General features: G+C 32.9%; 1 protein-coding gene and 1 long non-coding RNA gene across 2 annotated transcripts; one reads left to right on the plus strand and one right to left on the minus strand.

The window, feature by feature from the left end:
• Positions 1-4,405: 4,405 nt before the first annotated feature.
• LOC115987123 (putative methyltransferase DDB_G0268948) lies at positions 4,406-6,368 on the plus strand. The gene is made up of 2 exons (XM_031110593.1): positions 4,406-4,740; positions 5,448-6,368. The coding sequence occupies exons 1-2, from the start codon at positions 4,591-4,593 to the stop codon at positions 6,087-6,089; spliced, it is 792 nt and encodes a 263-aa protein (XP_030966453.1). The 5' UTR covers positions 4,406-4,590; the 3' UTR covers positions 6,090-6,368.
• Positions 6,369-9,061: 2,693 nt separating this feature from the next.
• Positions 9,062-12,710, minus strand: LOC115983572. Its single transcript, XR_004090095.1, has 2 exons — positions 11,603-12,710; positions 9,062-9,653 (listed from the first exon to the last, which is right to left on the minus strand). It is a non-coding gene; the product is annotated as an uncharacterized LOC115983572 (long non-coding RNA).
• Positions 12,711-15,935: the final 3,225 nt, after the last annotated feature.

The following is a 15,935-nucleotide window of genomic DNA, read 5'->3' on the forward strand; positions in this document are numbered from 1 at the left end:
TTTGTAGGTTTATTGCTATATATTGTTTTAACACTTTTGATTTGTCCCTCAAAAAAACACTTTTGATTTAATTCATCATTTATTTAAGAAATCAAAACTTATATTTAAACTTTATGTATTTAAATTAATATCTCAATTTCAGTAGAGCGTGAGAGAAACCAAATTCAAGCCAGTAGAGATAAACTTCAAAATTGAGATACGGTATCATGGATGGAGACAAACACGGTACCATCCGCCATGCCACGCCACACCGCCAAGCTTGCCGTGCCATCCACCCCCATGCCGCCGATCTCTCACAATGTGAGACATTTCTTATCTTTTGTTTTCTGATGGTGGTTTTTTTTTTTTTTTTTTTTTTGCCGTGGGTTTTATTGTTGTGGCTATTGGTTTTAAATTTGTGTTTGTAAATAGGAGGAAGCAAAAGCAAAAATTGTTGAAATGGAAGTGAATGAAGATCGAACATTATCCAGTAGTGAGTGGGATACAATATTCCAATCAGTTGTCTCCATGTCAGGCTCCAAGTCAAGCTCCAAGTCAAGATATGTCCTTGGTCGAGGATACATGGCAAAGCTTCCAACTTCTACAGAGCGTGTCCGCAATGAACTTAATAGTGAAGTTCAACCTATGAAGAGTCAATTAGATGCAGAATGCACTGAGAGAGTAGCTGAACGTGCAAAAATGGAAGCAAAATTTGAAGCAGAACGCGCTAAGAGGGTGGCTGAACATGCAGAAATGGAAGTACAATTTCAAAGACTCCGACAGACTATGCGTGAGGAATTTTTGGCAATACTAGCTAACCAATCTCAGGTACACCTATCTTATATAAATTTTTGGTGGGTTGTTTTGTTGGTGGTGGGTTGTGGAAGTAGGCCGTTTTGTTAATGGTGGTTGTTGACAATATATATATATATATATATATATATGGTTATGTAGTTTCATATAGTTTCTTTTGATTGAGTAAAATTTTTGTTTTGGTGAGTTGATTGTCTAACTTTTTGGCAACTTATTTCTGTGCAAGCATGTGGGATCAATCTGTTCAGGTTGGAATGTTTTGATTGAGTTAAAAATATTGTTTTGCTGAATAGATTGTCTGACTATTTGGCAACTTATTTCTGTGCAAGCATATGGGATTAATCTATTCAAGTTGGAAGGACTGGATTGTTTTACTTGTTCAAATTGGATTAAAGGCTTCTTCTTGTTGTTGTTGTATATGATCACTCTTGTGTTTACATTTGTCTCATTGTTGGTATATTTAGGTATTTTCTGGAGCTCATGTCATGGTTTTAAATGGAATTTTTGTGATAATTTCTATGCTTAGAAATTATCAGTAATAGAGTGTTATAAATCTGGTCCTCAATTTATACTTATTTATTTATTTTTTTCAATTGTATAGGGTGGAGGCCAATGAAGTGGTTGTGAAGCATGCATGGATATCACTTTCTGAAGGGAACTTTTCTTACATGTTGCATATATATTTGTGTATATTTACTTTTGAAACTATTTGTTTGATCGTAATTAACTAAACAAGTTATGTGTATATTTGTGTTCTTGGACATATCAATTTGATGGAGTACTTTGACTTTTGCATTTATTTAATTTGTATCTTTAAATTGTAGTTCTTAAATATAATGTTTTATACTATCTTATAAAATAATGCGTATATTGCAAGATAGGGTAATAGAATGTGTGTTTGGTTAGGAGGATGGAAAAGTGAATGAATGGAAAAAAAAAAAATTGTTTGGTTGAGAAGAAAAATGAGATGATAGAAAATGTAATTTGTATAAATTTATTCTCATTAAAAAAAATTAATAGTTTAAATTTTTTTTAAAAAAATTTTTAGTATTAAAAATAAATAATAATTAAAAAAACGTCATATACAAGTGGGAAAGATGGGTAATTTCCCAATAAGACCCCCTCTTTCCCACACATTTTCCCCCAAATTGGGGAGAAAACAAAATCATCCTAAATGGTGAGCTCAGGAAGAAAACTCTTGAGCCCCATGAAAATCTCCCCCCAGTTTCCCTTCCTAACCAAACCACCCAAAAAAAAGCCATTTTCCTCCATTCTCCATCCCTAGTAATCATCCCAACCAAATGACCCCTAAATGAAAATCCCTCAAAGGAAAAACGAGAACAAACACTCTCATAGAAAATCCACTATTTAAAGCACAATTATAACAAGCAACAACTTACAAAACCTTTGCTAGCCTAGATTCTATGCAACATCTGCAAACGTCATGTTTTCCTAACTACCTTGGTAGTCTTAGAACCTTTGAAATTATTGTATAGTGATTCCTCCATGTTAAAATCTCCAGCACTATAATTCACTTAAGATTTAGCCATGTGGTTTTAAACATTCAAACACTCAAAGTGAAATTGATATATGAGTGAGCTAATAAAAAATGATTCTTGGAAAATCTTTACTATATCATGGGATGTATAAGCTAAGCAGGATTAAGAAGAACCATATAATAGAGAACGGGCATTAAGATATTATAGCAAACCTCACAAATCTCTTTGTGTGGTGCTCCGAAAATGGCTCTTCGTATTGGAGTTGAGCTAATAATACAAATGGCTGAAAGGCTTTAAACCATGTGTTAAAGATATCAAGCTCAATCCCAATCATACTTGATGTGCAAGTAATGTATTTTATTTGTACTACAAGTTTAGTAACCATGGTTTGGTGTATAGTTAGTTTTAAATTTAGTCTCCTATAAATATCTCATATTAGATTCATTGTAACATATAACTCAATTTCAAAATTTAAAATTAAACCCCTGCACTTTTGAATTTTTGTCATTTTAATCCCTTAATATTAAAACCATGGTTAAAAAAAAAAAAAAAAAAAAAAAAAAAAAAAAAAACAGAGAGCATATGCTTGTCTCATAAGGACAAAATACACTATACTAGATGCCAATTAATTGTGAGTTCTAGTTAATCGCAATGTGCATAGCTAGAAAACAACTTGGCGTGCACGTTCTGAATGGGAAGGAAGGAGCGAGGAAGGACTCCTGTTCCCCCACCCATGACGTGTGTGTCTATTGACTCTATTTCTTTACTGACTTCAGTATAGACTGGGAACGACCAAATTGGACCAACCTCTTCAAAATATCTTACCTTACCTGTGTGTTTTGAATTATTATTATTTTCTCTCTAACACATAGTCTTAATTTTTATTTGCTTTCTAAGAAAATGATGCAAGAAAATAATCGTGAAGAGAAATGATTTATGAATGTTAGAAATCTTAAAAATGGTGGTGAATAACTGAATCCTACCTAAATGGACACGTAACTTTGCGTAAAGTGTATTATTCAACCAGAATAATATAGTTTGCAACCAGAATAGTTTGTTTAAAGTGTACATGAATATAACATAAATAAACTATCTTCTTTACAGTTAATAATGAAAGGGATACTTATTTCGTACCCCTTGTCGCACACAGGCAAAAATTGCACAGATTTAGTGTATAATAAACAAAGCACATAAGTGATAATAAGTTATTAGTAATTCTAGTACCACAAACTAAATCACAACTTTTGCCACAACTATCTTATGTAGTAGACTTTGATCGGCTACTTATCACTTTTATATAGACTCGCCACTTTTCTCCATTACTTACAATTAGACATGTGAATAATTGTAACAAAAATTGTGACTTAGTTTGTGATAATAGAATTTAAGTTATAATAGTCACTTGATAAAAAGACCGAAATGAGACTTCGTGAACAATTTGTGCACCATCACAGCATCACTATTCCTCGCAATAGACAAGGTACGTTGGCTCGGTGCAGGCACCACATTCAGTCGGGGGTTCAAACTGAGTTGGCAATAGAAATTTTTTTTATATGTAAAATGTAATATTTTTAAACATTTTTTTTAACCACACTAAAATAAAACTTTGGAATACACTAAATTTTCTTTGGGAAAGTCTACTGAGTACAGACACACAAAAAAATTAACACATATTGATGTGTCAAATTATTAATAATAATAAGTAAAAAAATGATATCGGTATTTAGCCTAATTGAGAATTAGTGAAAACTTGACAGTATGATAGGTGTGAAAAATGTTGTCAAAATTTTTGTGTAAAGAGCATTACTTGTTTTCTTTTAGTCCGACTGAATTGAACTTGGACCCCTTAAACACGGTTTGGCCTTTTAAGAATAAGTCCAAACAACAAACCAATTTGATCTCAAATCTATTAAAAAAAAAAATAGTAATCGATCAAATCTCATAAAAAAATATAAAAGCCACCCATAATCCATTTGAATGGAACAAAGTTTTGAAATATGCTAAACGTGAATTATAGTACTAAATCTTAAATAAATAAATCCGGAGCCGCCACTGTGTTTGCTCCAAAGAAATTTGGGTCAAAACATGATATTATAACACGGAACTCGCGAGTCGCGATGATGCTTCCCCAGTTAGCCCTGCCCTGTAAAGTTGTGATTCACAGCGAATGCGTCTTCTTTATTTCACGTGGCTCTATCTTCGATTTTTTTACAAACTATAAATGGGGTACCCAAGATAGAATAGAGCCATACTTAAAACTTGGAGAGAGAGAGAGAGAGAGAAAAAGAAGAAGAAAGAAATGGCAGACTTGTTCATTAAGCAGGCAGAGCAGTACGCAGAGGGTAGGCCTAGTTATCCTCCAGAATTGTTTGAATTCATTGCTTCCAAGACACCCTCTCACGACCTTGCATGGGATGTTGGCGCTGGAAGCGGCCAAGCTGCTCAATCTGTGAGTTTCTTTTCCCCTTCCATCCGTCTAAATAACAATTTTGTTTTTGTCTTTGTGGGGTCTTTCTGTTCAAACAAAATTCATTTTAGTTGAAACGAGGTATAGTTAATTAGGTGCAGTATATTTTTTTTTATGATTAAAATGATAAAATACTATGCACTTTTTGATTTATAATATTTAATTTGAATTATGAAATTAATCAATTTCAAATAAAAAAATAGATAAGAGGATCCTAATAGCTAGTATTACTGGGGTCGTGACACTAATCATACTATGCCAAAAATTTTAGTATATAAGCTGTCATAGCCCACATTACTAGGAGTAAAGAAAGAAGTGCATTGGCTAATTCAACAGTTCCACATTACGCAGGACTCCAAAAAATAAATTTATGTATGAAGTGAAAGAGTTTGTCATAACTTCGTAGAGCAAACAATATTATCTTTTGCAAACATAATTAAATTAAATTAAATTCAATTATGTGTTTGAATTCAATTGGGAAATTGAATGTACTACTACGGAACTATACCCAATTATTGTCCAGCACATATATTCTAGCATTTCTCACTTTAATTGTGCCCCATATGCCTCCTTCTATATCTTTATATAAATTGCTTTGATTGCTCACTGCTATTTAGTAAATACATCTAATTCCATTTTAAACATTTGCTTTTTGTAGACTTTTGTTCTAATACAACCTTATTTTTCAGCTATCTGGGATCTACAAGAATGTCATAGCCACAGACACAAGTCCAAAACAGCTTGCATTCGCTCCAAGGCTACCCAATATTAGATATCAACTGACACCTCCTACCATGTCTATTGCTGAGCTTGAATCCAGTATTGGCCCTCAATCAAGCATTGATGTTGTGACCATTGCTCAGGCCATCCATTGGTTTGATCTCCCTAATTTCTACCAACAAGCGAAGTGGGTACTCAAAAAACCTCATGGTGTCATAGCTGCCTGGTGCTACACCGTGCCAGAAGTTAACGAATCAGTCGATGCAGTCTTCCAACCCTATTATAACATTGCTGTGGAGCCTTATTGGGATCCGGCAAGAAAATTGGTGGACAACAAGTATGAGACCATCGATTTTCCATTTGAGCCAGTGGATGGAGCTGATCATACTGGACCGTTTCCATTTGTAACGGAAAGATTAATGGATTTAGATAGTTATTTTACATACTTAAGATCATGGTCAGCATACCAAACAGCTAAGGAGAAGGGTGTGGAGCTTTTGAGCAATGCTGTGATTGAGGAATTCAAGCGTGCTTGGACTGAAGATGGACAGGACAAGAAGGTTGTAAAGCATCCAATTTATCTGAGGATTGGAAGAGTGGGGAATGAGTAAATCAAAAGACTAGCTTGGATAAATTGTGGCACATCTCATATGAAAATAAACCATTTTGTTTCAAAGGAGAGATGGATGGTCATCATGGATTCATTTCCTTTGTCAGTAAAATTGGGAGTAATAAATCAGTTGTGTTTATCATGTTGCCATTTTATACAATGGAATTCTGATTTTGAATGCTATTATATTAGAAAGTAAATGATGGCTACCAAATATCATCATTAAGATTGTGATTTTGTTTATCAAGCTTCTGAGACGATTGCTCTTGATTTGGCAAAACTTTTGCAACTGTAAGGATTGCTTATCCATTGGTTTCTATTAGTTTCTATTAGTTTACCATCCAGGTAATTTGGAAGGAAATCAGAACTTGGGTAATGTTAATATATTCAAGTTTTTTTTTATTAATTTTAAATTTGGTATAATTTATGTCTTTTTAATGTACCCAAATGGAAAAAAGTGATTTTGATTGTCTTTTTTATTTATGTCTTTTTAAGAGGCTCGTTCTTCTTGGCCTTCATCCTGGCATACAACTCTTGATTGAATTTGGTCATCATCTCTACATAACAGAAAGCAACAAAAGGGAGAAGAAAACTCAACCAAACCAAACTCACTTTTTTCTTCAATCTCAATAGCACACAGGACAAAGGGAGAAGGTTCCAGACCAAGGAAGTGATGAGCTAAAGTTCTGGGATCAACGAGGTCGTCGAAGTCATCAATCGTCTTCGCGTACTCAGTGGCTGCCTAGATGCGCTCCTTGTATCTACTCTTGAGCTTACGACCCTTCTTAACTGCAAAAATATAACAAGTAAAGGTTAGTGACAAATCAAATTAAAAAGGAAAAAAGAACTGACAAGAAATAAGCAAAAGACAACGCACCTAGCCTCGAGGTCCCCCACCAACGAAGCAACCTAGGAACTTCACCCCAGAAGTCGTCTAAAAGAGTCTCCCACCCATCTCCAGATACAAAGAAGTACCTAGACTTCTAGTACTGGAAGGATGAAGGAAGATCCATGATGATCCTCGCCTTCCTAACCTAGGGCATAAGCTTGTAGTACCCATATTTTTTGGACTCCTTCAAATGATACAGGGGAACAAACTCGTCCAACCTATGAACAGTGAACTTTTGTTTTTTGCTAAATTATGAACAGTGAACTTTTGACAGTGACACAGAGACTATATATAGGATGACAACATGTAGCAAAGAATGAGGAAAGCACAGCACAAGGAGGCGAGAACAATGGCGGACAACAATTTTCGTCCAGAAGAGTGAGTTAAAATCTCTTTGCATTAGTTTTTGCTTTACATTTTTTTTTTTATACGCTCTTGAATGCTACTACTTCAAGTCCATCATTTTGTAATAAATTCTTTCATGACTAAAGTTTAAATTTTTTTTTTTTAAAATTTTAAAAAAGGTGTCAATATCTTACCTGCAGGATCATTTTTTGCTCTAGTGGGCACTGCTAAGTGCTCAGTGCTAACAGCTAAGCGCTAATAATTTACAGAGCATTTGAGTTTGTCATATATCCAGACAAACCTGGCATCTTTATTGCATTTTTTTTTTTTTTTTTTGAGAAATACATAAACATTTCATTCATCTAGAAAAGAGATACAACAGAGAAAGAAAACAACAACTGGGTGAAAAACAACAAACAACTACACACCCCTCTCCTTAACGAACCCAAAAGCCCAGCAATTAACCTGTGTTGGCATATTAAAATTTTGAGGTTTCTTTTTTTGAGCTGTAGCAACCCCATTTAAATGTCCACTCTTTGGGCATTAAGGGATATTGATGGGCTCATTAAAAGGAGAGGGAATATTTTTGGGTTCCGGGCTAGGTGATATTTGCGCCTCAGAGAAAGACATTGGAAAGCCCAAATCTGAGGCTTTGTCAACCACTTCCTTACCCTTCAGTGAGGACCATTGGGAAACACGTGATAGCACAACAGAAAAGGGTGCTGAGCTCAACGGGCATACCAGAGCATCATTGCTCTGGCTCTCTGACAGCACCACGTTGGAGCTACTGTGATTTGACAACGCTATAGAGTGCCTCGCTTGCTCCATACCCAGCCACGCTTGACTAGCAGCCACCGGAGTGTGCTGAACACCTGTGATCTCCACCATTCTTTCCTCCTCTGACCCTCCTCTGCTAGCAGCACAATGTTTCTCAAAGACCCCCTTAAATCTATTGCTTTATTGCATGTTTTATTAACAATTAATATCTTTAACACATGTTTATCACAAAAATATATATATAAATAAAACACATAAAACGGAATTTAGGACAGTACGGATTTTTTTTTTTTTTTTTTTTGGGACATTATAGTGCTCCTCTTAATTACTTAGATAAGTTTTTTTTTCTGACTTGTTCGTATCCCCAAAAAAAGGGAAGGAATTTATGATAGAAATCAAAATTATAGAGTAATTATAGAATACTCTTAGACTCTCATAAATTCATGCTTTCTCTCTTATATAATAGTGGGAACTTACTAATTAAATTCATGGTAAGACTTATAATTCATTTGAGATGGGAGAGTACGCATTTATAATACTTTCAAAATGTTCAATAATTTTCTAAAATTATAAACTCTCACATGTCAATACCATAAATTCTAATTCACAAAACTTGCTCTTTTTTTCTTTTCTTTTTTTTTAGGACAAAACTTGCTACTTGAATTAACTTGTTGCGTCAATATTAGATGATAGATCAAAATCAAGATACAAAAGACTCTCTCTCTCTCAAAAGAAAATAATTTTTCCCTATAATTCAGATAACAGGAATTATAAATGGAGTGTGTTCAAGAAACCATATTTTTTGGGGTAACGATTAGTCTTGAGTCTCTTGACAATAGTTTTCAGAGAAGAAAAAAACTTGCACACACAGCAAAACAAAATATTTTTATAATTGATAAAAGAGAGAAACAAAGAAAGAGAAAATAAATAAAAACGAAGACAACAATTCAGTAGGAGCAAGCAAAATAAAAACTGGGGTTTATTTCTTTCTAGAGGAATATTAGATGTAAGCAAGAGGATAATAAAAGTAACTTGATAGTGACACAAAATTGAAAGACTTGGCAAATAATTTAACTTGCACCTCTAAATTAAATATGAGCATTAATCTAATTACAAGAAAATATTTTGTTGGCAAATCGAATGTCATGGATATTCCTTCTGCTCATTCATCAACTGTATATCCATTAATATTGCATGTAATCTGAGGCAATTCTATGTTTTTTTTCCTCTCTGTTTTTCACAGTCGCCAACAACTTGGTTCCTCCACCAAAGTCCATACTGCTTTAGGTTTTCTCATTTTAGCGCTGCTTGCCCTTCTACAAGTCAAGTATCAAAACTCTGGCAACCCATTTCAAACGCATGGTGCAATTATGTCATCTTTTATTGTACTTGTGATTGGTTACGCTTTAACATTGGCAGGGATAAGCCACCCAACTCTCAACACAAGCTACCTCCATATAGGCAGGAGAATGTGCGTCATTTTAGGAACTTCTGCCACCGGCTTGCTGGTAGAGATTCTTCTACCACCATGGGGAATCCTAATCCTCTCTATTTCTGCATTAATGTTTGCACAGTTACTGTATGTCTCACATCAACAGATTCTCCAATGCTTTGGACAAATTTTCCAATCAATCAATCAATCTATTTCAGAGGCAGTCAAAGCTCTTATCTAATGTTAAATCCACATATTAATATGTTAATATCAATTTAAGTTTCTGCAACAAATAGTTGTTTGTGTATATTTTGAATGTCACATATGTGAATTCACAGCAAGGATAGAGTAAAGTGCCATGACTATTGCCAAGACAATTAGCTATGTTTCCTCGGGAAAGCTAATTGCTGATGAAAGAAAATAGGAAGTGACTCATATCTACTAAGATTACAAGAAAAATAATGCGATAAATCAATTATCATATATATGTGTTTATGATTGCTCTAAATGATACAAGCTGGACAGGGTGATCGCTTTAGCTGTGATCTATTGTTTCAAAATTTTATACTTTCATATAAAATTTTAGTTTGAGTTTTGTTTTCTTATTGTTGCTATGGTAGAATGAAATTTGTTTCCCCCATATGAGAGGGTAAAAGAAATGGCTTGATGTTCCCACACAAAAATGAAAATCATTTAATAGTTGTGTTTTTAAATCTTTTAAAGAGTGATATTCAAAGTTCAATAAACAGAAATGTTAATGAGATGACAAAAAAAGTGTGGTGTAACTGGTGTTGGTTGTCACATCTACAATTCCTTCATCAACTTCTCCTTGTAAATTAATTTAAAAAAAAAAAAAAAAAAATCTTGATTCTATGTGAGTGGTTGATATAAACATTGTCAATGTTCAATACTTTCATGTTTCTTTTCATACTAATCTGGCTCTTCAGGGAGTGGAAAAGAATACCCTCTTATTAAGGGTAAGATTATAGTTCCATGAAATATCACCTTTCCAAGCTTTTAAGTTTTCTTGCAATATACTTCTTTTAAAAAAAAGTATTAGTCCTTTTGTAAGTTTTGTGCATAAACTGCAACAATTTGAACTTAAGAAAGCATTCTCTCTTAGAGCAGTTAAGATGTTGGCTAAGAACTTGGTTCCAATGACATTTTGTAAAAATTAAAATAAGAAAGAGAAATGTAAAATCAGGGTGGTCTTACATTCACACAAAAAAGAAAACCATGACACAGATAGTAAGATACAGACCACTATAACCAGTTAAAAAGTGAAACTAGTAAGTGATTGGTGTTCCTTTTAATAGGTCAGACTATATACTCTTGATTTAATCCAAATTATCTTCTCAAAGTTTTTTTTTAAGAACTACTTCAAAGATCTGTCAGATTTCTATTGAATTCATTATCTACACATTATTTCATAACAAAAAATTGTTTTCTTTTTAAATGTACGGTATGTACTATGTACCCATGTATTCCATGCAGCTTTGCACAAAAAGAGATGCTGGTCTCAAGTGGGACTTCTTCAACGCATAAACTACTTGAATTACCACTCACATAGTAATCTGAAAAACATTTATTGTACATAACTACATTAAGTGTATCTAGTGAGTAAATTCTTCTCCAAGCGTCATAATCTAAATGCACCCTGACAAAATCTAACTACGAATTTCACTAAAGCTCTTATTGAGAGAGGCTTTTATCAAAGATTCAAAAGAGTAATTAAATAGTACTGGTAAACCCAAAATAGTATTGAAAAAACCAATATTGTTGGAACTTCTGGCTTGTTGATACCAAAAGACTTGACAGAATTCCTATTTAAATCTTCTAATTCCCTCCAATTTTAATCTAGATATATGATGCATGGTTTTAAAAAAATCCAATGATCTTAGAAGACCTATATAAACCACAAAAAATTAGAAAAAATGACACAAGTTTCACATTTGGCTAAAAATTGGAGATTAGAAGATTTAAATGGGGGAGATCTTATCCCAATTGGAAAGCACAAAGATGATAGGGTATGATGATGTAGCTTAATGAAGAAACAGAACCCACTGCTCACCTAATAGTAATAGTTTCAATGCAATTTCTTGTGGTAAGGCTGCAGCTACCCCACTATCAGCCATTGCTTCTACTGCAATTTATGCCAATGCAAAATTTTTAAATTCATAGTTATTTGCTTTGATGGACTGCAGTTTGGTTTCTTCATCCATTCATTTATGCACATATTCATGAACACACAAAAAAGACTGTGAGGAAACATGTCTAGAGTTTCTACAGAGTACTTACCAAATATGTCTCTAATCATTTATTTAACAGATGTGCTGCTTACTGAGCAAGTGTCTGCAGAGTCTAACAGTAATCTCAGCAACCAAAATTCATGACAAGCTTATAATATACAGATGTATGTTTTTCAATAATAAATCAGAAAACATTTCATTCCGCCTTATCTAATTAATTTGATCAATTACAACAAGACACACCAAGAGCCTTGTAACTCAATTCCATTGACTGGTTTCTTTTGTATCGAGAACCAGGGTTCAAATCCCCTCCCCCACTAGTTGTAACAATTTATCGAAAATAAATAAATAAATAAAGCAATTAGCTATTTGCTCTCTGTCTTCTCATCATGCTCACAACTTCAGATATGTTATAGTTTGTAAGAAAATCAGAAATAGAAATAATCCATGGAGATTAAAAAATGTCTAAAAATACAAAGACAAATTTGAAATTTATCCTTTTTATAGTTCATATTAAAGATAACAAATTTGAAGGTGTATCCAATGTCAAGTCATTTAAAAATAGCACTCTGTATCTAGGAAATACTAAAATTTGACATAATTGAATGAGACATGGTATCATTTCAAGTAAATGAAATTTCAGGTTAAGTGAATAAAGTGATAAGGAAAATGTAAACAAATTGTAGAATGTTGAGGTTATGGAGTGAAACAAATAATTTAGAGAGAAAACTCAACTCTAGTGGATGGAACACGCGGCTCATTCTTTGATCTCGATTCCCAGAGACAATCCTTAACAACTCTGCTTTCGATAAGTTGGAAATCTTGTAAAGGAAACTCATTAGGAAAGGGTTCGATCTCGGACTTTAGTTTGGTGGCCGAGAATGCCCAACTATCTCTTTCTGCCGACTCTTATCGTTAGTCTTGACTCTGTTTTTGGTCTAAAATAAGGAAAGTAGAAAGAATAAAGTTAAAAATACAGATTGCATAAGATGCTGGAATATTTGGCTAAAATAACTTTTTAACCCTCCAATGTTTGTGTTATTATGATTTTGATCTCTCAAATTTCGAAACTTTCAATTAATCCCCTAAATTTTTTAATTGCTAATTGAAAACAAAAGTGCTAAACAATTAAGTTTATACCCCTAAGTGATTAAAAATATGGAATTAAATAAATTAACAAATACTCACATCAAAGAAAAATAATAACTCAGCAGAATATATATATATATACACACATACACAACACAATTTATGCAATATATTAAATCAAAGCAATAAAGGTTGTGACACAAAGATTGATCACAAAGAAAAACTATAGTTTTGTTTGGTTGGGGGATAATAAATAATGACAGGATGGAAATTTTGGGAGATAAAAAATATTTAATTTTTTCTTATGTGTGTTTAATTGGGAGGATGGAAAAGTAAATTGATGGAAAAAAAAAAATTTTTGTTTGGTTGAAAAGAAATATGAGATGATGATAGAAAATGCAATTTGTATAAATTTATTCTCATTAAAAAAAATTAATAGTTTAATTTTTTTTTTAATTGTTGTTAGTATTAAAAATAAATAATAATTAAAAAAAAAAGTCATATACAAGTGGGATAAGATGGGAGTAGATGGTTAATTTCCCATCAAGCCCCCTCTTCCCCGCACATTTTTCCCTAAATTGGAGAGAAAATAAAATCATCCTAAATGGTGAGCTCAGGAAGAAAACTCTTGAGCCTTACCAAAATCTCCCCCAGTTTCCCTTCCTAATCAAACAACCCAAGAAAACCATTTTCCCCCATTCTCCATCCCTAGTAATCTTCCCAACCAAATGACCCCTAAATGAAAACCCCTCAAAGGAAAAACGAGGACAAACACTCTCATAGAAAATTCACCATTTAAAACACAATTATAACAAGCAACAACTTACAAAACCTTTACTAGCCTAGATTCTATGCAACATCTGCAAACGTCATGTTTTTCTAACTAACTTGGTAGTCTTAGAACTTTTAAAATTATTGTATAGTGATTCCTCCATGTTAAAATCTCTAGCACTATAATTCACTTAAGATTTGACTATGTGGTTTCAAACATACAAACACTCAAAGTGAGATTGATATATGAGTGAGCTGATAAAAAATTATTCTTGGAAAATCTTTACTATGTCATGGGATGCACTAGCTAAGCAGGATTAAGAAGAACCATATAATAGAGAACCGGCATTAAGATATTATAGCAAACCTCACAAATCTCATTGTGTGGTGCTCCGAAAATGGCTCTTTGTACTGGAGTTGAGCTAAGAATATAAATGGCCGAAAGGCTTTAAACCATGTGTTAAAGATATCAAGTCTAATCCCAATCATACTTGATTTGCAATTATTTTATATGTACTACAAGTTTAGTAACCATGATTTGGTCTATAGTTATTTTTAAATTTAGTCTCCTATAAATATCTTATATTAGATTCATTGTAACATAAAACTCAGTTTCAAAATTTAAAATTAAACCCCCGCACTTTTGAATTTTTGTCATTTTAATCCCTTAATATTAAAACCATGGTTAAAAATAATAATAATAATAATAATAATAATAATTATAATATTAATAATAAACAGAGAGCATATGCTTGTCCCATATAGTGCGGTAGCTTTAAAAGTTAACACTCATAGGGACAAAATAGACTATACCAGATGCCAATTATTCGTGAGTTCTAGTTAAATAAATAAATGCCACCCGCAATGTGCATAGCTAAAAAACAAGCTTGGCGTGCACGGTCTGAATGGGAAGGAACTAGGAAGGAGGAAGGACTCCTGTTCACCCACCCATGACTCTATTTCTTTACCGACTCCAGTATAGACCAGGAACGACCAAATTGGACCTGCCTCTTCCAAAAATCAACTTGAATTTTGCTACTATTCTTGGACAGGGGGTAATATCTTATCTGTGTGTTTTAAATTATTATTATTTTTCTCTCTAACACATAATCTTACGTTCTATTTGCTTTATTATGCAAGAAAACTATCGCAGAGAAAAATGATTTATGATAGTTAGAAATCTTAAAAATAAAGATAAATTATACATGTTACAATGAACCCAATATGAGATATATATATATAGAATGCTATATCCTAAACTAACCATACAATTAATCATGGTTATTAGACCTTTTTTTCTTATATGAACATCATGGTTATTAGACTTGTATAAGTAGAATACTTTGCTTGCATACCAAGTAAACTTGGGCTTGGGCCTTCACTATGGGCATTTGATACATTTAACAATGAACCGCCTAATTATATAGGTTGAGGTACTCGATTAAAATTTGTTAATTAATTGTTGATGCATTTAAAACCAATTGACAAAACATAAACCACGTATAGGTTTGTCAAGAGCTTTTTGTTTAAGCCTAGAGTTTTGTAATTCAATTGATTGACACTTTCTAATGTGTTAATAACATTCAGAGTTCAAATCATCTCCCATCTTTTGTAACTATCAGATTATTAACAACAATAAATAAAAAATAAAGTAGTTTGTTTATTTTTAGATTTTTTTGAACCTGAATTTTTTCCCCTAAGTATATTTAACCCACTTTCAACTAAAAGTAATTAGCAAAAATCCAAATAAGTTCATTCTTAAAGGGAAAAAAAAAAAAAAAAAATTGAGGAAGGCAATCCAATTTAAATTAATATTATGTAGTAAGGTTTGTTCCTCATGTGAATATTATCTAGTAAGGTTGTTCTCCGGAAATTCCATAAATATTTCCTTGCATTAAATAAAATCGATATTAAATTAAAGTCAAAACTCAAAAGAAAATAGTAAGTCATGATGACATCAGAGAAGATTGTTTAAACTTTGTAATGAATTAATCAATTGCAAGGATCGTAACCTAAGCTAACATCAGTTGAAATTTTGAAACCCATTAATTACTTACGATTAATGAAATATGTTAGTGACATGAATGACCATTACATGGCACAAAGATCGAATAAACCTAAATCTAATTTTGGTACCACCACAGCACATACATCCAATGGCGAATCACTGAATCCTACCCAAATGGACACCTAACTTTGCATAATGTGTATTATTCAACCAGAATGATATAGTTTGCAACTAGAATAGTTCGTTTAAGAGTCTGTTTCGAATCCGCTTATTTTGCTAAAATTGAA

This window comes from Quercus lobata, chromosome 4 (assembly GCF_001633185.2).
Source record: "Quercus lobata isolate SW786 chromosome 4, ValleyOak3.0 Primary Assembly, whole genome shotgun sequence".
NCBI lineage: Eukaryota > Viridiplantae > Streptophyta > Magnoliopsida > Fagales > Fagaceae > Quercus > Quercus lobata.

Bases quoted from the DNA above. Each gene is read 5' to 3' on its own strand.
- LOC115987123 (XM_031110593.1), top strand. From the start codon at position 4,591: ATGGCAGACTTGTTCATTAAGCAGGCAGAGCAGTACGCAGAGGGTAGG. The intron at 4,741-5,447 runs GTGAGTTTCTTT...CTTATTTTTCAG, and splicing joins GCGGCCAAGCTGCTCAATCT to CTATCTGGGATCTACAAGAA.